The sequence below is a fragment of the Bidens hawaiensis genome, unplaced genomic scaffold, assembly GCF_021521415.1.
Source record: "Bidens hawaiensis isolate Kalapana, Puna unplaced genomic scaffold, B.hawaiensis_p1.1 tig00022382_1, whole genome shotgun sequence".
In the NCBI taxonomy this organism is placed as follows: Eukaryota; Viridiplantae; Streptophyta; class Magnoliopsida; order Asterales; family Asteraceae; genus Bidens; species Bidens hawaiensis.
In genome coordinates this window covers 320,232-342,926 of record NW_027493491.1, presented here as the reverse complement: position 1 = coordinate 342,926, position 22,695 = coordinate 320,232, and the positions used below count along the sequence as shown (strand labels likewise).

Sequence of the window (22,695 nt, the reverse complement as noted above, 5' to 3'; positions counted from 1 at the left end):
ACAAAGGGAGGAAAAATGGAGAGTTTTGGTTACTTGTGTAATAGTCTTGTGTTGTGTGAGAGAGAGAGAGTTGGGAGGTTATGAAAGGCACCCAATCAATTCTCTTGTATGTACCCACTAAGTTAAAATAATAATAAAATAAGACAAGGGTGAGAGGGGGGGGGGGGGCTTCTTTCCTTTCTTATTTTTATTATTTTCAAACTTTCCATATATAACTTACATTGTGTTATATTACCTCCATTGTGTAATATAATTTATATTGTGTTATATATGACTTGTATTGTGTCATACACACATATATTGTGTCATACACAATTATATTATGTCATACACAATGCTTTGTGTTATACACACATATATTGTGTCATACACAGTTATATTGTGTTATACACAATGCCACATTATAGGTAACATGCTTAATATATTGTTACTTCACCATCTTAAGAAACAATATGAAATGTTTTCTCCCAAGGTATAAATTATCCATATGATTTATTTATTTCACAAGTACATTGTATTTAGAAACCACTTTCCAAATAACTCAAGTGTTAATATTTGTTATGATCATATCATATATAAACAAATATTATTGGTGTTTGTCTAGCTTGTTATTGGGTATGACCCGCCTTGGATCATGACGTACTAGCCACATCAATTATAATATGTGTCTTGGGCATACCGAGTCCAACAGTCGGCTGTGGTGAATAACTTCGAAGATGCACATGAGGTACGGGCCTATTTGTAAAACTACCTGTGAAAGGCTTACGGGCTTATTTGTAAAAAATGCAATTAATAATATACTGCCTATAATTTTTTGTATTTGTTGATTCAGTTTGGCTATGACTATTATATATAGAATTCGGTTTGTTTCGGTTTTGGTTTCGGTTTTTTGTTTTGGTTTAGTTTGAGTAGTTTTTAGTTTCATTCAGCTTTTGGTGTCGGTTCATTTTTGGTTTTTTAGTTTCATTTCTGGCGTTTATTCAGCTTTTGGTTTTTTAGTTTTCAATTTCAATTCTGGCGTTTATTCAGCTTTTGGTTTCGGTTTGTTTTCGGCCTTTTATTTTCGTTTCAGTTTATTTAGTTTCAGTTTCGGTATTATTTTGGTTCAGTATTAAACTGAACACCAAACAATATGTATTTGTGATCCTAAATAAAATGCAGATAAACTACAAACAATTGAAAACCCAAAGAACCCCAAACAATATGAATTTGTGATCCTAAATAAAATGCAGATAAACTAAAAACAATAGGAAACCCAAATGTTACCTGGTAGGCGGTTGATTTGATACACGGTCTGTTGCAATTGTGGAGGTTGGATGAAGCAACCTCAATGCATTGAGCCGATGAATTGAATGTGGCGGTTTCATTAGAGGATAGAATTGCAATTGAATAGCTGCAACGGATTTGGAGGGGCTTTAATTATAGGGATTTAAAGGATGTGTTACTGCAATTGAAGAATTGGGGGTTACATGTGAAAGACGCCGAAGATACACTTGAACGTCGTCGGAGAAGAGCGGTATAAAATTTTAACGACGTCTCAGTATAATCAATTAACGTCTTATAATTTACAAATGACCATTTTGTCCATCTTAAATCTTTTATATGTAATATATATATATATATATATAGGCTAGGTATAAAATGAAAACCCACTTGAGCTGTGAAAACTCTAGAAACTCATTCTCAACCACATGTTTTTAATTAATGTTTAAATCTTGTGGTCCACAATTAAAATGAATAAAAAATGTAAATATATATATAACTTTTTCTCTCTCCTGAAAACATATATAAAAATTAGTAAAAAAATGTTAAAAAATAGCAAAACATTTTTTTTTATGTTTCGATGTTTTGTATTAAATGTTACAACATATATTACATGTAACAAAAAAAAAACGATGTTACATAGGGTTTTCGCGGATTTTCACAACTCAAGTGGGATTTCATTTTAACCTTACCCTATATATATATTAACCATTTAACAAATAGTAAACGAATCAAGCCAAACTACAGCTACAAAAGTTATTAATGAGCCAAACACTATCTTTAGACATAAAACTTGTAACAGCCAACTTTGAGCTCCATCAAATTAGAGGAGTCAAGCACAAGCTTAGACAAGCACTGGCTTGACTTGTTTATAGATAACTGATCTTAGTTAACTTTGATTAGATTGAGCTAAAATTATTATAAAAGTAAAAATATGTGACCTTTCAATGACCAAAAACATAAGTTAAAAACCACTCCCAATTCTACAACCAACTGGTTATAACCCATTAGCACAATGATTTCAAAAGCCAAAATTGCTTCAATCAATCAACCTTAACAAATTCAAGAAACATGTTACCAACAACATAAAGCTATTGCATCAAAAGAAAGATTTCTAAAGTTCACCTCGTCTCCCTAAACGACAACCTAGAAATCTGTGACCGCAGAAAATCCAAGCCTCGTTGAGGAGCTGTTTTACCACCCGACGACACCGGTTCATTTCCCTCCACTTGAACATCTGGGTCCCGCCAAAACTTAATCACATGCAGAGTCTCTTCTTCTGTTGATCTTTGAACAATAATCTTTGCACCATAACCTTTATCCCTCATTTGAAGACATATCTGTAACGGATCATTCTCTGCGAGAAACAACATATACAACAAACCCTTTTCCGACAACAAATTATCAGCAACGGGTAAAATCTTATCAATTACAGTTCTGCCATTTTCACCCCCGGCCCACGCAGCCGAAAGACCCGAACTACCCACTTCATCCTCTGGCGTTGGCACATAAGGCGGGTTAATAACCATCAAATCCACCATTCCCGACAATCTTTTATCAAGCCCAGAAGCAATGTTAGTGGTTATCAACTCAGCATGAACCCCATGAGCCTCGAGTGTCTCGTGGGTCACTTGTGTGGCTTGAGGGTTCAAGTCGGTTGCAATGTAATGCGCGCTTCTGGATTCTGATCCGAGAATAAGAGCAAGGCTCGTGATGACGTAGCCACTACCCGAGCCGATTTCCATACAGATTGACGGGTGGTGGTCTAAGAGTTTGGTCCGGTCAGCCAGCAGTGCATCGACTAACGCGAATGAGTCATCACAGGGCGCATACACGTGAGGGTGTGAGCTCACAAGTCGGATTTGAGCGATTCTTGGAGGCATTGTTTCTGAAGTATATAAAGAAAATAAAAAGAGGTATAATAAGTTAATAACAATGTTCCACAAAAGACTATTCTTTCCTACATAAAAATGCCATAAGGGATCGTCTGGTTCGTGTTTTTAAAATACTCTTAACGCGTTGGTTGACAGAATACGAAATGGAATCCAATTTCTGTTTGGTTTGTAAATTGGTCAAAGGATTTAAATGGTAAAAGACCTAATTTAGTAAACTACTACTACAATAACCAGACTTAACATCAAATATTCAAACCATCATATTCAATACACAGAAAGTAATTCCAACTGCAGTAAGATTTAATTTTTCAAAAATGACTGAACACCAATTAGCCATGCAAAAAAAAACGCATTTATTTAGAAATTAGGGTTATGTGTCGGTTCAAAACCATATGAAATTGAAATCGAAAAGGTCGTTCGATTTTGATGCAGATCTAGAGATGGCGTATCTTATCTTTAATCCGATGTAATCGAAGGTTACCTGTGTAAGCAATCGAAGATGCGATTGAGAAACAGAGAAGATGATTAACAGCGACGAAGAAAGGGGAAATCAATTAACAAGGATTAGGTTTTCTCTCTATCTTTAATCCGATGCAAGTGTTGGTTCAGTTTAAAATTGTTAAACCGGTCAAACCGGTCATCGATTTAGTTTAGTTTCGCGGGTCGTTTTTCACCTTTAGTTTCTGTAGTCGGTTTTGAATTTTCCAACCGGAGCAAACGGTTTGATTTACGGTTTATAACTAAAAACCGGCTGTGTAAAACGGTAAGACTATGACGGTTCATGTTATGTGTTATTATTTGTTTATTTTCTAAGTATCTATTCGGGATGAGAGTGACGTGTGATATGTATTTCTTGATTACAAATTTAATGAATTGGGTTACTTTGTAGCTTTAATTTTAATTTTTTTCTTTACACTTTACTGAAAGTTTTATTATAACTGAAAGTATTTTATGTTATTGTATCTTTCTTCAACTATTTTAACTTTATTTTACATTTTGGACTAATATTCTTTTATAGTTTTATAATGTTATGTATATGGATATAGTAATTTTGCACATTGTGGTATTGCTTATCAAAACAACTTATTAACTTATACTAAGTTTTATAAGTTAAAAAAAATATTTAGATAATGTGATATTTTTAACTTTTAAAAGAAGAAAAAAAGAGTTTTTGATAAGTTAGAAGGAAGTGACTTATCAAAACAAGTTATAAAATTCAAAACGGGGTGCAAATAAGCAATCCCGAACATGGCCAATGTAGCTTGTTTTATGTAAATCTGGACCGACCAATTTTGTTTATTATGCTTTTTAAAAGGAGGCCTAAACCGTGAAACTAAACCATTGGTAATTGTTCGGTTTCAAATTTCAAGAGTTTGGTTCGAGATTTAACTGGAAAACCGTTAAAACCGGACCATGAACACCCTTAACATAAACCGGTCCCTAAAAGTCAACTTTTTTTTAATTATTATTGAAAAGCTGCAAATAATAAGATCCGAAACCATTAAAATCAAGAGGTATTCGACTAAACTTGTCATACTACAAATCCTAAGGAGCCAAAGAAGAAACAATTGAGCACTTGCTCGCATCATGTGAATTCACATCATTCATCTGGACAAAGATATGCGATCAATGCAAAATGGTGAGGTTGCAATGCGGTTCGGTGAGGGAGTTGTTTGAATCCCAAGCAAACCGTAAAAAACAAGTTGCACATAAAAGGATACAGTAAGCAATACTACTATCAACATGTTGGTTCTTTTGTCGTGCACAAGTCGACAAGAAATTCATTGGTATACGGACATTAGTTTACAAAACAAGAGAAGGTATAAGGTTGTATATGCTTCTTTAGATAGAGAATATGGCAAAACTACCTGAGCTAGAATGTTCAATTTGGTGTGATTTCCAACTATGTAAATTTTCATATGTTGCAACAAAGTTAAGGGTTTGTAAACTCTTCTTCCAGTTTATATAAGCGTTCTGATATTCTATTTGCTTATAGTCATACTTTTTTCAATTAATTCAAGCTAAAAGGCATCTTGTTTGTTGGTTTATGATCTTCTTGATTCAAGACATATAAACCCATACTTTAACCAAAACTACATCTTGCTCGTTTGACCATGATATGCTCGTCATCCGACCTTTAAATTATCCTGTATTTGCATTTTTAGGCTGTTCAACTTACGTCTCTTGAACTTCATCATCATCATCATCATCGCCGTCGTCGTCATCATCACCACCTAAATTATATGGTTCATATTGATGTTGATAGCGTTCTTGAGTTTCCTGCAAATCAACTCCATCATCACAATGATCATACACCAGAAGCGGTCGTTCTTAGTTGCTACACAAGGAATAAGTTGGGCTTCTCATTGCATACACATCAAACGCCATTTGATCTTCTAAAGGGTTGTGGTATGATTCGGGTGCAATTAGAGTAGGAGGTATTAATTATTTGTGAACATTTGTGTTTGGAACTGGTACATTAGTGGTTGTTGCATAAATATTTGTTGCCGTGAGTTTTGATGTTGACTCGGCGTTGAACCACCTCTTCTACCGCCACCTCAAGATTTTTTTGGTTTTACAAACCTTTAATTTATTTGAATTCACAGAGTAGAAATATTGTGTTTGTGCGTGTAGAAATTTGGTAGAGTATGAAAATTGGTAAATAATATTGTGTTTGTGCGTGTAGCAATTTGGTAGAGTATGAAAATTGGTAAATAAAGTGTTGTATTTGTAATGGAAAAATGAAATCTGAAACATGGAAATTTAGTGGTGATATAGCCGTTGTCAACAGCTCGTTTTCTTTTTCATCCTCGGGCTGTATAACCCGTTGCAAACACCCGATTTATAAAAAACAAAAATAGGGATTGTAGCGATGCTCTCGAATTATCCGGGTTACCCGATTGGGTTTACCCGAGACCGTCCCCGTCTCCGTCTCCTTTACGAATCCACCTCAAAAAAACAGGCACCTTAGTAAAACAATAATTTGAATCCGCCTAAAAAAGGGGCATCCTTAGAAAACAATAATCCATTTACCACATTTGGGTTTGTGTGACACCAGAGTATCCTCATCTAAGCCATTTTTGACATCATTAAAACCGTTATATTATATGAGCTGTAGATTCTCCACATATTAAAAGTCAAAACTAAGCCATTTATCTATAGCAAAATAATTCAACTACCCCACTTCAATAGACAACCTCACAACCATATACATACATTATTGATTAGGCTTTATTTAGTTTCAGCCTGAAACAGCCCAATGGCCCACCCCCAACTACCTTTGCTATACCAGATGATAGATTGATAGAACCTCCATTAATGGATTTCAAGCTTTATAAATCTTATAGACAACTATTTAAAGCATGTCATTTTAGTGTATCGTCATGTTAATAACAAACTATATGCATTAAGTTTCGTCTAAAATGTTCCTTTTTATTTACTTTTAATCCCAAAAAACGGTACACTTTAAGAAAGAGACATTAATCACGCTACGTAACTCTGGGCTAGACGTACAAGTTACTCAATTTCCTTTCGCCTTTTTTGCTTCGTATTATCAACCATAAATCATTTTGGAGCACACAAAAATATAAAATCTAATGATATGACAGCCAATATATCGGAATAGATGGGTAGTTGTAGGTTGTGTGGGCTATTGTCTGCCGGAAACACCGGTAACCCCGTTAGTGCAATCTCACACGATAACCCCACTTTTATTTTTTAATTTCACACCCTCTTATTCTTTTCAGCATGCCCCTTGTACTTTTTTTTGGTTTATTTTGGCTAGCATTACATACATTTTTAATGATTTGTATGCGTTCGGCGTGTTATGTTGAATGTGTGATTAAAGTTCATTCATACATTATCGTCTTTTGCTAAAGTTGGAAGTGTGTAGATATTGTCATTGCATTAATGATTTAGGTGCTGTTTGTTTTTGCAGACATAAACTGTCTGCAAGCTGATTTCATCTGTTTTCATGTCTGCAACTGAAGATGTGGTCTGAAGATCTGCAAGCTGAAAATATAAGACTGTTTGTTTTTATAAGCTGATACTGTCTGCATAACTGTCAAACTTATCTCACAAGATAGAAGTCATTTATTCAAGTTACATAGAAAATATAATAATAAAATTGTGGCGGCGGACGGTGGGTAGTGGCGATGGATGGTGGTGGTGGACAGTGGGTGGTGGTAATGGACGGTTTTGGTGGGTGGTGGACGGTGGTAGTTGACGGTGATGGCGTCCGACAGTGGGTGGTGGTGGTGATGAACGGTTGTGGTGGGTGGTGGACGGTGGTGATTGGTGGTGGCTGTGATGGATGGTGGTGGTGGTGGTGGTGGCTGACGATGGGTGGTGGTGGTGGATGCTGGTAGTGGCGGCGGACGGTGGGTAGTGGCGGTGGATGGTGGTGGACGGTGGCAGTGGGGGATGGTGGTGGTGGCGTACGGTGGGTGGTGGTGGCGGACGGTGGTGGGAGGAGTGGATGAGTGGGTGGCTTCAAAGGGATAAGAGTATGATTTTTTTGCGAAGATGTTTTAAGCAAGATTTCTTTGCTTTTCTTTTAAGATGAAAGAAGATAACTTAAGATCTGTTTTAAGAAAAAAAACAAACAGTCTTCAAGGGTAATGTCTGCGCGCGTGCAGACATTAGCTCCCTTGAAGATGTTTGAAGAAAAAACAAACACCCCCTTAGCAACTGATATTTAATAATACTATACACCATTGGTAAACATGCAATTCTTGTTTGCTTTATATTTTCTCTTGAAAAACATATGTGTCTAGCGAGAAGATCAGGAATTTTAGTAGAATTTTATGCTGTCTCAAAAAAACTGCTTACTTTGATGATTTGAGTATTCACTTTAAAAACCTATAGGAATTTAAAAACAACACATAAATGTTTATCAAGATCTTAAAAAAATGAATACATGGAAGACATGTATCTATATTAGAATTTTTTATGAGTGCTATAGTTGAAACATTAATATTTTATTAGCATTTTAATTGGTGAAATATATTGTTTATTATATTAAAGAAGTTATGCAAATGATTATTGTGGTCTATATAATATTATGAATAATGAATGGTTGTTTAAAAATTGTCACATCTACAATTTTTAAAATGAATGTTTGTTGAAATACAATAATGATTTTGGAAATAACTGCTTTACACTCTTTTTAGTAAATTATATGTCCCAAACCTTTTAACTTTATTACAATAAGTATATCGTTCTACTATTACTATCACGGTCATAACACACTTTTTTTTAAGTTGGGATTAATCAATTAACCACAACTACCATTTACGATGTTTCCTCCCTTATTAAACTCCATCAAAAGAAGCTGCCATCTCCTTTCTACTTAAACCGCTCTATTCTTTCTCTACTCATCCCTCACCACATATAAAATTACACACGATAGATACATCAAATCAACAACAAAAATACAGTTAATATCATCATCATCAGTGGTCGACTCAGAAAAAAATATAACAGAGGTCGAAACAGGGTTAGTGTCAAAAGTGGCGAAGAGGCAAACCTAAAAAGTATACAAAGCTTGAGTAGCTCGCGAACAGTTTGCAATCGTATATTCGTATTTACAAACATAATAATAATAATAACAACAAAGGGGCGAAAAAGTCATTAGGTTTATAGTTGAGGAGGCATTCTTGTAGTTACCTTATTAATCGGCCATATCATATGCTTACGATACATATATCCATCCATCCAATATACATACATACACACATACATACATACCTCGGGATTCATATTTGCTGCCCATATAAATCCTCACTCAGCCCATCCTTCGTTATTACGATTTCTTTCTTTCTTTTGCTACAGCAACTCTTACTCTTCGATAGCCTCCTTTCATAATCGGTGAAAACCCTAATTATCTCCCTTATTTCATTATCAATTTGTAGTTCCATGATCGATATTAGCCTTTATTTCTTCGGAATTTACCTAGGGTTTTATTTTCGTCATTTCTGTTGATCTAGCCAGCGCTTTCGTCGATTACCTGTGATTGATTATTATTATTATTATGATGATGATGATGTTTAGGCTGTTAATTATACTTGGCAATTGTGTGCGCTTAGATCTTGTTTTTGAATCAATGGATGCTTAGAAAATTAATAATAGTTTTACAAAGTATGATAAAAGGATTTTTGTAATTAGTAACTAAAAAAATTATGTAAGTAATAGCAAAACTTCATCATCACAATAACAATATAAATTTACATTTTCAAGTTTGTTTGAGTAATCTGTTTCAAATATGAGAAAATCATATTATTATTATATTCTTCTTTTTCTAGTCTGTATTGTTTGCTAGTTGCAAGAATCACAAATTAGTATTTAAATTCATCTAATTATGCAGCCAATATCGGTGCTATAGCCGTTATCCGACCTCTAGCAGAGTATCGGTCAAAATAAAATATCGGTTGATGTTTGAGCGATATATCACCGATTTTCCCGATATCAGTTTTTAAGTCTTAATTGTGAGTTTTTAGTGTTTAATGCTAGTGTTTTAAGTCTTAAATCGGTTTCTACTTGCTACAATTGTTAGTGTTTTGTAAATTGCAAAATGTTAATTTGTGACGGATAGGAGAGTATACTGAATTGTTAAGTGTTATATTGCTATATATATATAAATTCTGCATGATATTAAAATTCCCGGCATCCCACCACGATAACCGATCTCTTAGATATTGGTTCTTGACCGATGTTTGATATGTTTCTACATTAACTGCATAGTCATCTAGTTAATACCAAAAGTTAAAAAGTAATATGAATTAGTACAAACATTTGTTGTTCATCATCACAAAAACAATCCAAACCTTCATTCTCACGTTTATTTGAGTAATCTTTTTCAAATTCGTCTTCCGTGTCTCTTTGATGTGAAAATCATATGACTGAATTCTCTTTTTCTAGCCTGTATTGTCTGCCTGTTACAAGAACCTGAAATTGTTTAATTGAAATTAAAGTTTAATTAGAAATAGAAAATGATTAGGAATTCGTTAGGAACTTGAATCTATGGTCCTTTTTTCTTTTTGACAACCGCTCTACAAGCTGGACATAATACATTGGTAGTTTACAGAGGAGATGGGGTATAAAGGTAACTCTGTTCAGGGGGAGATTCCAGAAAGCGGTTTATGTCAAATATCAAAACACATAAAGAGTGTTTAAAAAGGAAGTTGTTTGGACTACCATCAGGTATGTCCGATTTTGTGCTGCATGTAAAAGAAGGAATGACACTTTTCCTTTTTGAGTTTGAAAGGAGATTGTTATACGGTGTATTCCCTGCACAGGTATCGTTCTGTAAAAGCTAAATATTTCGTGTAGTTGATTTCATAGTATATGCGTTGTTTCTTTGCAACTTGCAATGTTAAGGGAATATGATCACAAGCATATGCTTGTTTTTTGGCCTATGTAAATTAAATAGATAATTATTTAGGTAAATAAAACTACCAGAACTTAATCAAACAATTGGAATGCCAAAGAGCATGTAGAATTAACCAGTGTTTTAACTTTTACTTTTTTACTTCCGTTTGGTTTTATATATAATGTACGTTCGTTTTACAACTGTCTACGATTGTAGCCCACTATCTGAAAATGAGTTCAAGGATGTGATAAGGGACAATTCCTACTCGGGGAAGAAGTTCCACTTTGGTTTGAATAAAAAGCAGGTATACTTAAATCTTTATGCTCGGGCATTGCTTCTATTTTGTTTTTGATGTGATTCTTGAATGTTATCGTTTATTGTTTATCTTTCTTGCTTTCAAAATTTCAGGTAACCAAACTTATGAAGCTATTTCGTTCAAATCTTATCTCTAGAAATCACCCCGAGAGAAGTATTCGGAGATATGATGATAACCCATTAGATGGAAAAGCAAGATCTGGTGACCTTAGGAACGACGTTAGACATAGGATAAGATTTGACATCTGTGATTCTAGGGATGATGAAGTTAAAAAAGTAGATAATATGTATATAAATAAACATACCGTTGAATCTAGGCATTATATGACAGATAGTGATGAGTTTGGTGATTCTAGTAGGCGTGACATACTAGGAAAACGCCTTGATCCTAGGGAGAATGATATTGAAGACGGTTACATGTCGGTTTTCAGCAAATCACATGGTACACAACTTGAAGAAATCGGTGTAGGAAGCAGTGAGTTTCTGATGGATGCTAAAAACATAGATATTATTGAATCTAGGCATTATACAACAGAAAGTGACGAGTTTGGTGATTTTGGTAGGCGTGATGTACTAGGAAAACATCTTGATCTTAGGAAAAATGATATTGAAGATGGTTACATGTTGGTTTTCAGCAAACCACACGAAACACATCTTGATGAAATCGGTTTAGGAAGCAGTGAGTTTTTGATGAATGCTGAAAACAAAGGTAAAATTGATTATAAGAGGTTACAGGACGAATATAATATTACCGAAGGTATTCGTGGAAGTCTTAATGAATACCCATTCAATCATGGCTATATTCGTCTTAGTCCTTGTTTTGATGACGGGTCGGGTTTTATTCCCATTGATAATAATAGTTATCCCGTTTACCCTAGTCCTGAGAAACTTTCCGTGAGTAAATCACATCTGCATTACTCATATGATGAAGGATCAAATCAAAATCAGTATCTTGATGATACCAGTTCACGAAGTTCTATATTTCCTAATTTCATTTCTAGAAATCTTTCTTCACCGGATGCTGGTTTACGTGTGCGTGAAATGGACCCTACTTATAATGATAAAAGGTTTATTGAAAACCATGATAGTAAGCATAGTTTTGGTGCTATTGATAAGAGAGTTAGTGTTTTTTCTCGTTTAACTACATGAAGAACAAGCTTTTGAATCTGACGAAAAACACAATTTAAATTCATCAGTTGACAAAGTTATGAAAATGTTGGAGAAAGTTGTGAGCAGCCCAAAAAAAAGAAGTGGAAAAAACATTTCAGTTTATAAACAAGATGATGCTGATAACTCGCCCGATAATAAGATTGAAGTTTACGAGTTTTCAGATGTGAATTTTGAAGTTGATGCTGACATGGGGGATGAAGAAGCTGAAGGTGAATCGGTATTTCAAGAAACCAGACTCGTGGACTTCAAGCGTCGCAAGAAATCAAACAAGAAAGCTGATGGTGCATCTAAAGAGAATTCTGAATGCTTGGTAGGCGCCACGTCAGATGTGGGCCTCGTTACAAATTATGAGTTAATGGGTATGCCACGTAAGCGTCGAAAACTAGTTAGGCCTGCTTTTATTGAAAAGAATATCGTTCCCGACAGTGTCATTGCTCAAGAAAATACACTTCCTGCAAATGATAATGTGGATGCAGTTCTTGAAAGCTCAGAGAAGGTTGATGACATCATCAAATCCATGGTGCTAACTTGTCATGAAAATGCACTATCCGCAAATGATAACGCGAATGTTGTTCTCGAAAACTCAAAGAAGGTTGATGACATCATCAAATCCATGGCGCCAGCTTGTTATGAAAATACAAATTCTGCAAATGGTGCAAATGATAACATGGATGTAGTTCTTGAAAGCTCAGAGAAGGTTGATTACTTAACCACATCCATGGTGCCATCTTGTCATGAAAATACAAATGATAATGCAGATGCAGCTGTTGATAGCTCAGAGAAGGTTGATTACATCATCAAATCCATGGTGCCAACTTGCCATGAAAATACACCTGCTGACAGTATCTTAACAAAAGCAGATGTTGAAAGCTCAAAGAAAGTTGATGTTTCAATCAAACACATTGATTTAAATATGCTGCCAACTTGTGATGAAAGCTTATCTCCCAAAGACGACAACTCAACAAAAGTTGTACTTGAAAGCCAAAAAGATAACAGTTTAACAAAAGTTGTACTTGAAAGCCAAAAAGATGACAGAGTAACAAAAGCTGTACTTGAAAGCCAAAATAGAGGTAATGAACGAGATGGAAATGCGGAAGCCGGTTAGTGTCGGGTGTCTTTGTGAAAGGGACCGAGCCAAAGGATGACCAAAATACCTGTGGTTGGATTGAGTGATGATCTTTGTGTTTTGGATGCAAAAGGTTAACACATTTTGGGAGCTGCTTTATAGTATTACTAGGAAACAGAAAAACTAGCCTGCTTGCATACATATTGGTTTTTTGAATTGTAAGAAACAGTTATGAAAGTTGTATTACATTGAGCTGGGCATTTTTGGGTTAAAGCTCATTCTCTGATGTTGGAATCTGAAAACTTATATTTGATTTGAATCTGAAAACTTATATTTGATTTGACAAAATTGGCTTCTTTTGCTTGGTTTTATTGACTTCTATTGCTAATATAATTTATGTAAATCAGCTGTCTTTTTGATATATTAAAAGTTGATCTTGTTAAGCTTATATCAGTGTTGTAAGAAGTGGCGGAGGCATGGGGATAAGCTAGAGAATGTATGTGTATTATTGTGTCAAAGAGGTGTTGGTAATTTTAGTGTTATCAATGTGTATTTTAGTATATTGGATTAACTTGTCGATCAAGTGAACAACGTTAGAGATTAAACGAGTTGGGTGATGCGGGAGTGCGTGCTCGATTTAATTCCAGATGTTATTTGGGTCTTATTATTTAGACTTTGTTATTGAAATAATAACATGGGCTTTAATTTATTATTAGTGGGCTACTAATTAGTTGGGTTTTGGGTTAAATCCAATGACGTCAATCTTATTTAAGATGATGGAGGCCATATACAGATGGTATTTTATATAGATCAAAAGGTAAGATCAGAACGTCGGTTATCATATTCTGTTCTTCACGACATTCACAAAAACTTACAAATTCAATTCCAGTAACAAGAGAAATCTCTGTCTTATCCGATAAATCATTCGCGTGTAACCGGCGAAATAGGTTTATCTGAAAGTTCTCATACGATTCAGAAATTAATCCAGGCTGCTGTTATTTGTTAAGATTAAAATCAAGACTACATGCTTGAATATCTGATCGAATCCATCACCCAGGTACACAAATATAAACAACAATAGGGTTTCAAGTGATCTATATATAGAGTACAATTATATATCATGTACCAGACGAGTGTGAAATAGGGCTGTCAATTCCTGACACGACCCGAAACCCGACACGAAAAAATATAGGTTTTTGGTCGGCTGACACGACCCGTTTTCTTAAATAGGTCAACCCGAACCCGACCCATCTAAAAAATGGGTCAACCCGAACCCGACCCGTCAAAAAATGGGTTGACCTGTTAACCCATTTAAAAATTTTATAGAAGTTAATATTTTGATTTTAGAGATAACAAGTGTTAAATTTTAAAGTTTTAAATACTTTAATTTATAATTTTTCATATATCTATTAATTTTTATAAATTAAATTAATTACTTTTTAAATATTTTGTCTACTCTTCACTTCCATTATTTATATTTTATTAGTCTTAACCATCTATTCTCTTATTATCTTCACTCGTTTATTCTTATCTTAAGCAAAATATGTGAACCTAAGTTTGTTAATTGGAAATGAAAGATAAATTGACAAAAACAATTAGATCTATCACAAAATTGTTAAAATGCTTTATATGCATAAGAGTAATTGATTGTCTAGGTTAATATTAAGCCACTAGATATTAATCATATTCGTAAATGAACGTAAAATGGGTTGACCCGAAACACAACCCGAACACGACACGAATTTAAATGGGTCGACACGACCCGACACGAATAAATATATGGGTTGGGTTAGGATTGAAGAATCTCGACACGCCAACCCGCCAACCCGAAACCTATTAACCCGATAACCCGCCAACCCGACACGATTGACACCCCTAGTGTGAAATACTCTTTTACAGGCAATTAGATATTGTGAAAATCAATGCATGTCCTGACACCGAGCTGTTGTCGTGCTTATAAGCCTACTGGGACATGGTTATGATGACGATGAAATCTCATCTCACTCTTGTGTGGTTTCGACTTTGGAACAAGTACACTTAAAAGACTTGCAAATTATGAAATCTCATCAAACCATTTTTATGAACTCGAAGATTATCACTCAGAACAAAAAATGAGACCATGATCATAAAAATTTCTGCATTTGGGCCTCAGTGCCGACGCTTACATGATTATCGGCCAGACGCAACATGCATACCTCACTAAAGTAAAATAACTTATCCAATCATTTTAAATCAGAAAATATAACAATTGTATGAGCCAACACACACTCAACTAAAAAATGGCTTAATTACCAAAATTCAATAATGTGTGTACCTAACGAGAACATCAACTCTCACAGGCCTTTACCCCTAATATACAAGTTGTGTATAACTCATGCGATACAAAATTTACAACATATCAGAACAATGGATACAATGTTGGTCAATAAGTCTGGCTGTTAGGCTCTCTGGCTCAGGAACCAGACCCGATGTTAGGCCATTCCAGAAATGAAACACTAACGCCTCATCAACAACCTTTTGATATAGAGCATCTTGATCTGCTTTTTCAGCATCCGTTGCAGGTTGGACGAAATATCTATTTTGATAAAAATACAGGTATTAGTAAAATGAACAACATAAAAAAGAATTCAAGTGCGAGTTGTTCATACCGTGTGATATTGTTGCGACTTATTGGGAAGAAAGCAAAGAAGGGCTGCAGTTTCAGTTCCATCTGATTCTTGAACCCGTTTTCTCCATGCAGAAACTTACTTCCAACTCGAGTCAAAAGATCAGCCCCGTTCCACCTTAAGTTTGTATCATCATAACTCGCATAAAACTCCTTTAAGCACTCCATTATAAACGGGCTGTGCAAAATCATTAAAAACTTAAAAAATGCACAACATATTCAACAAGTTTGATCTGTTTAGTTGACGCATAAACTAGGAGTGTGCATAAAACCGAAATAACTGACCTGCAACTAAAAAAACCGATATAATCATACCCAACCCAAAACTGACAGTTTGGTTTTTATGCTTCAAAAACCGAATTTCCAGTTCAGTTTCGGTTTTTCAAGTCCCATAAATAAACCAAACCGACTTTAATAACCGAACCAAACCCGTAAAAACCGAATAAACCAACTTTTGTTATTGCATTTATGGATTATGATTTTCATTTTTGAATATTAAGTATTTATAAAAAAGATATAATAGATGTTGTAGCCCCCAAAATGTGTAATAACTGATAGGCTCGAACTTATCACTTTAAGCCTTTTTTTGGCCCAAATATTTCAAGCCTAAATGGCATAATTGAAAAACCAAAACAAAAACCAAACCCACTTTGAAAACTAAGAAGGCCAAAGCCAAACGGTTTTCGAAAACCCAAAAACCAAAATTTCGGTTATTGGTTCAGTTTTAGTGCAAAACCGACCCACGCACGCCCCCGTAGGGCAGTAGAAACAAGTATAACCAACACGCTGCACACGCAGATGCTAGTTATGTTACCTGTGCTTTCTAAATGCCATCACAGCTCCATTTATATCAGTTGCAGATGATTCATCCTCTAGTCCCACCATATTAGTCAGAGAATAAAGCGGTTTCATCACTATAACATCAGAATCAAGATAAATCCCACCATATCTGCTTACAACAAACAGATCCAATTCAAACCTATAACAACTTAATTTAACCAAACAAAACCATTATTCAATTAAAGCCATCAAATTTGCTTACTTGTAAAGAGCCGCCAGGCGGATTAGCTCACTATAATGAGTAGGATAAAACTTTGTCTTCCTCCACTCAAACCAAACCGAAGCAAATTCAAGAGTCGGTGTATCTTTCAACAACTCATCAAGATTTGGCATGGCAACCGCAACCTTGAAACTACAAAACAAAATAAACTTTAAGAAATAAATCCTATGACTGAAAATTCAAAATCACTGATATGAAGTGTGAAATTACCCGTCTTTCACAAAACCATCGAAGAAATTGAGCTCTAAAGTTTCAGAAAAGACCACAACACAAGCATCCGGATGATGGAACAACAGACTTTCAAGACCCCGTTGATGTCGCACGCTAAACATCCATGGAGGCGAGTTCCACACCATAAAAACTCTAATCGAACACTTCCCTTTTCTAAAGAAAGTATCCATGAAATTCGAGAACGTTAACCGAGGATGTAAACCAGGAAAGTAACCCCATCGTTTCCCATCCGCATAAATCTGACCCAAAAACTCAGTTTTTATATCATCCAATGTTCTTCGCTCTGCAATCTTGATTTCACTCTTGACATCTTCATGGACACTCTCAAGCTTCGATTTTGACACCGGATTATTATCATTACCAGTAAAAGGTAGTTTCTTGAAATCATTAATAATCCGCTTTTGCATCATTCTATCCGCTTTCGTAAGCCCGGGAACTCCAACCCCATCCGGATCCTGCAACAACGGGTTACTCAAAGGATTGAGCAACTCCAGATTGGACTTAAACATCCGATCGCGCCTTAAGAAATCGCTCTTCTTCTCGAACCAACCCCCCCACCCTTCCTTCAAGGGGGAAACCCGATTCCCAACCGTCAACAAAAGGGCATCCTCAACCCCCTTCACTTGAACCAACTTAGCCCTAACATTATAATCCAAAACAACATCATCTGAACCAAACCCTAACTTAGCATTATTATCATTATTAGTATTACGATACCCGCTTTCGGAATTGGAATCGAAACCCGAATAATCCTCCCACTGATCAATGGACCGCTTATCGAAGACTCGACGGATGACACCCTGAACGTGATCAAAGTAGTACTTTGAAACCCTGATTTGATCGATTCCGGTAGCGTCTTCAACATCATCGTCGTCGTCGTTGTATTGATTTGGGTCGTCGTCGGGTGGGCTGTCGTCGAGGACGTCGATGCGGTCGTCGGAGGAGGAGTTGCGGTCGTCGGGGTCGGCTTCCTCGAGGAGGGGATCGAAGGTGAGTTGTTGTGGGTGGGGTTGGTGGTGGGTGGTGGTGAGGCGGATGTAGAGGATGGACACGGAGAGGAGGAGGAGCAGGGCGGCGATCAAGGCGCAGATGTGGGTGGCGTAATGTGGTCGCCGCCGGGAGCGTAGTTTTTTCAGCATTTTGGGTGGACGCTGGACTGCTGCTGGTTCATTGTCTGAAACTCAAGACTCTGGTTTTCTCTTGCATTTCTTCCTCGTGACTTTGCATATGTAAACAAGATTTACTTTTTGAGACCCACAGAGAAAGATAATAAATAACTTTGTTTATTTAAAAAAACTTTAAATAAACGGTTCCACCATTACATGGTCAAAACCCAGTAAAATCTCATAAAGCCGGTTAAATACCTGATCATGTCTGGAACCAGTTCCTACTAGACCCAGGTTTGACTTTTGTTGACCGTACCCATACCCAGTTTGTGCACCTCTAGTGACTAGTATCTCAGGATAGACAATTTTTTTTTAATATATAAATAATCGAAGTTTTATATAATTAAGGTAGATTGAAATGGTTTGAGCATGCAAAGAGGACACTGGTAACGACTTCGGTTAGAGCAATGGTGACCCTAAGTGTAGAGGGGAGGAGGAGTAGAGATGTACCAACTTGACTTGGGAGAAGTGGATTACGCAAGATTTACTGGAGTTGCACCTCTTTAAGACAAGGTCCTGTTAGTATTTTAGTGTAATTGGATTAACCGGTTGATCAATTTAATCATAATAAACATTAAGCAAGTTCGGGGATGTGTGGAATACACACTTGATTTAGTTTATTGTGATGTTAGGGGCGAAACCCCTAACGAACGGGGGTCCGGGGGCAACGCCCCCGGTTGCGGGATTCTAGGGGCGGCAGCCCCTAGCAGGGTCCAAGGGGCAGCGCCCCTGGCTGGAGTTATATTCGTTAATAACGCTTCATTAAAAATTCATTAGAAAAATGAATTTTATGATTATGTTACACATAATCATAAGTATTATTTGAAGTTTTGAATAGATAACTGCTTCAAGCAGTTATCTTGAATACAACTGCCCTGGAGTTATATACGTTATTGGATTGATCGGCAGAGGCTCTGATTCATCTTCCTCACAAAAATTCCATACGAAATTCTTGTCTCAATTTAGAGTTTTATCCGATTAAAGTGTTTTGGAGAACCACCAAAATAACTTTTAATCTGAAAGTTATCACACGACTCTCTAAATAATCCAGGTTGCTATTTCAAATCCCCAACAGGTCCATGATAGGAGTTCGTGAGACGTAGGATTAAGGTTAAAAATGTTTAGGGGATGACACTGCGTTAGCTTTATCGTAGGGTCTTAGATTCTCCTACATTTTAGATGGATTTTTATGAGATTGCCTATTTGTGTTGCCAAGACACGGGATGCTCTCTCTATCAAGCTCGGGCATAAGAATCAAGTAGGACTTAATGAAAGTAAATTAAACGATCGCATCTCTACTTAAAATTACTATATGATACCAGATCTATGGCTGATGATAGTGATTTTAACTTAAAATTACTCAATGACACAAGATCCGTGGTTGATGATAGTGATTTTATGTATGGCCCATGTCCAAGCCAGTATTATTTACAGATGTTAGCTTGTTTTAATGATCTCGGTTTTTTAACTGATGATCCTCAGTTTGTTACTTGACACTCATTCTATAATCGTACCGCAATATAATGCTTTGCCAAACCTAGGTTATCTGAGCAATTTAATGTGTTACAATGTTACTCCTTTGGACACAAGAAGAGTTGGTCAGAGGACGGTATAAGCAGAGGTGCATTACATCCTCGTGCATCCCATGCTTGCATTTAAAATAAAATGTACAAGTATTTATGCGGCTCTCATGCATCTATCTCTATTTAAAATCATTTATACATTAAAGGCCCCTTGTCATCTAATTATATTTATTCTTTAGTTATTTTTTTTTAATTTATTGTGAAAAAGTTAAAAAGTTAAAACAATATATTGATGTGGGTGTTACAAACCAAACCACCGTAACAAACTAGAAACACGAAATTTGTGCTCAAACTTTGAACACACATAAACCTCTACATAAGCTTAACTAATGCTGTCTAGCCAGTATTCCCGCACCCGGTTCAAATCCCAACACATTAGTCTGTCTAGATGGGGTGGTCAACTAACGCGAGCCCACGTGTTCACAAGTTGGTGACTTGCAAGCCCACCTAACTCATGACCAACTAGTCTCATCATTCTGCCAGCATTGAAACCTTGCCCAGGTTGTTCGAACTTCTTGTTGAGCCATGTGGTACAGCTGGCACCGGGCCTGAAACATTATAGCAAACAAAGAAAGTCAACCACCAACAGATATATCGAGGGTAAATGCTAATGAAGGTCAATTCAACTTTGACTATTCATGATCAACAAACCGAACCGAGACAAATTATTACCATTTTTCTAATACAAGTATGCATATTAAAAGACCAAAGGCAGAAGGCTTACTGAAAATCATAATCTTTCTGTTACCACTTCTGCAGACGAACTATATCAAGTCACCAATTGTGGGTCAGAATTATGAGTCTGGAGCTTTTCCAGAAAATCACTGCAAGATATACTTGCATTTTCTGAAACTTCTTGAGTAAAATTTGGTAAAAGCGTCATAATATCCACATCTTCAGAAGTATTACAGAGACATGCAACAACAGTAGACGTTAACTTTGAGTCGAGTGCAATCCCCTTTTTAGCCATTTCACGAAGCAACTTAAATATCTCATCTGTTTCACCCTTTTCACACAAAGCCTTTAACAGACAATCATATACGAATTTATCCGGCATAAAACCCCTAGAAACCATCATTTTCAACATGTTTTTCGCTTCCTTTAAATCACCCAACTTACAATACCTGTTTACTAATATGGAGAAAGTGTACACGTCAGGCTCCACACCCTTTTCACGCATCATCAACAGTAACTCATTTGTGTACCCCACATTCCCAGCTTTAAACGACGAATCAATTATGATATTAAACGAACTGACATCCGGCTTGCAGTTGTTTTCCATTTCTTGAAACAACTTGGTTGCTTGTTCTAAACTACCCTCTGCGCACAATGCCAACATCAATGCATTGTAGTCACACACACTAGGAAATACATCATGTCTTTTCATTTTAATAAAAAACCCTTTTGCTATGTTAATCATACCTAATTTACAGAATCTGCTGATTATGAGACCAAATGTGTACGTGTTTGGACGTAATTTCAGTTGCCGCATTTGCTTCCATATCGCCATACCCTTCTCAATATCCCCATTTCTCAAGTAACCATCTATAAGTAAATTATAAGTTACGACACTACCATAAATCTTATTTCCCATCATCTTATTATAAATCTCTTCCGCCTTGTTAACACGGTTTTCTTTGCAAAGACCTTGAATTAGTAAATTATGTGTCTTAACATCCGTCTCAATATCCTTCTCGTTAATCATCATATTATATAGCATCAATGCATCATCAACCTTTCTTCGATCACATAATTCTTTTATTAAGTCATCATAAAAACTCTTGCCCCGCTTCTTACCCTTTTGGATCATGGTTTTCAACAACTTAAACCCATCAACCAACGACCCTTCCTTGCATAACCCGAGAACCAAATGCATGTATGTTCTATTATTCGGTTCTTGACCTGTTTCTATCATAACTTTAAACAAGTCAAAAGCTTTCTTAACCTTCCCATTACGACAAAACCCGTCGATTAAACTGGTATAAGTAACAACATCCGGTTCAATCCCTGCTTCCATCATATCTGTTAACATATCCATAGCTTCGTTAAACATCCCTTTTTTAGAAAAACCATGAACCACGGAATTATATATTTCGATCGACGGATTAATCCCTCTACTCACCATTTCATCAAAAACCTCTTTTCCCTTTTCAATATTCCCATTTCTGCAAATACTACATATCATCATATCGTAAGTAGCCAACGAGATAGTACAACCTAAATTCTCCATTTTACACTTCAAAGCTAATGCATCATTATACTTCCTGCTTTTACAAAGCCAATTAATAAGCGTGTTTACCGTCACTGTGTCCGGAACCACCCCGTAACCCGAAGCTTGATGAAACAAACTCACAGCATCATCAATTTTCTTCTTACAGCACATACCGTTTAACACGAGATTCAAAAGGTATGTGTTAACACTAAACCCATTTTTTAACATCAACCCGAAAACCGAAACCGCATACTCGGGGTTCTCAAAATGAACCAAGCTCTCAATTACAGCACCATATGAAAGAAACCAAGGCTTTAACCCTAAATTAGTCATTTTTCTGTAAACTTGCAAAATTAAATCATACTGTTTGTTTCTACCTAACGTTTCCACAATGAAATTGCAGGTCGAAGAAGAAGGGATCCGACCCGAATCAGCTGATTGTTCAAAGAGCAAAATTGCAGCTTTAAATTGGGGATTAGGGTTTTCAAGAAGCTGTTTCAATTGGGAATCTGGGTTATTTATCGAATTGTGTTCTGGGTTATCTATAGAATGAGATAACGAAGATAATTTAGCTACTGCGTTACGATTGCAGCAGCTAATTGGATAATTGAAGAACGGCTTGATGATCCGTATAGTCATCATTTGGGGGTTAGGGTTTTTAATTGGACGCCTGTGTTTCGGTTTTTATAGGTTCAAAGTT

At 36.1% G+C, this 22,695-nt stretch overlaps 4 protein-coding genes across 5 annotated transcripts; 1 reads left to right on the top strand and 3 right to left on the bottom strand.

Moving 5' to 3' along the window:
* Window positions 1–2,272: 2,272 nt before the first annotated feature.
* LOC143565506 (uncharacterized) lies at window positions 2,273–3,170 on the bottom strand. Its single transcript, XM_077052464.1, has one exon. It carries the CDS (start codon window positions 3,144–3,146, stop codon window positions 2,385–2,387), a length of 762 nt encoding a protein of 253 aa, XP_076908579.1. The 5' UTR covers window positions 3,147–3,170; the 3' UTR covers window positions 2,273–2,384.
* Window positions 3,171–10,567: 7,397 nt separating this feature from the next.
* On the top strand, window positions 10,568–13,084 carry LOC143565505 (uncharacterized). Of its 2 annotated transcripts, none has more exons than XM_077052463.1 (3): window positions 10,568–10,831; window positions 10,936–12,604; window positions 12,797–13,084. In XM_077052463.1, the coding sequence occupies exons 1-2, from the start codon at window positions 10,709–10,711 to the stop codon at window positions 11,989–11,991; spliced, it is 1,179 nt and encodes a 392-aa protein (XP_076908578.1). In that variant the 5' UTR covers window positions 10,568–10,708; the 3' UTR covers window positions 11,992–12,604; window positions 12,797–13,084. The 2 variants fall into 2 exon arrangements, with proteins under 2 accessions (XP_076908578.1, XP_076908577.1); XM_077052462.1 differs by having other exon boundaries at window positions 10,936–12,709.
* A 2,246-nt stretch (window positions 13,085–15,330) lies between these two features.
* LOC143565503 (uncharacterized protein At4g19900-like) lies at window positions 15,331–18,179 on the bottom strand. The gene is made up of 5 exons (XM_077052461.1): window positions 17,014–18,179; window positions 16,786–16,935; window positions 16,558–16,692; window positions 15,727–15,921; window positions 15,331–15,653 (listed from the first exon to the last, which is right to left on the bottom strand). Exons 1-5 carry the CDS (start codon window positions 18,171–18,173, stop codon window positions 15,467–15,469), a joined length of 1,827 nt encoding a protein of 608 aa, XP_076908576.1. The 5' UTR covers window positions 18,174–18,179; the 3' UTR covers window positions 15,331–15,466.
* Window positions 18,180–20,303: 2,124 nt separating this feature from the next.
* Window positions 20,304–22,481, bottom strand: LOC143565502 (uncharacterized). Its single transcript, XM_077052460.1, has 2 exons — window positions 20,508–22,481; window positions 20,304–20,331 (listed from the first exon to the last, which is right to left on the bottom strand). Exon 1 carries the CDS (start codon window positions 22,326–22,328, stop codon window positions 20,553–20,555), a length of 1,776 nt encoding a protein of 591 aa, XP_076908575.1. The 5' UTR covers window positions 22,329–22,481; the 3' UTR covers window positions 20,304–20,331; window positions 20,508–20,552.
* Between the last annotated feature and the right edge of the window lie 214 nt (window positions 22,482–22,695).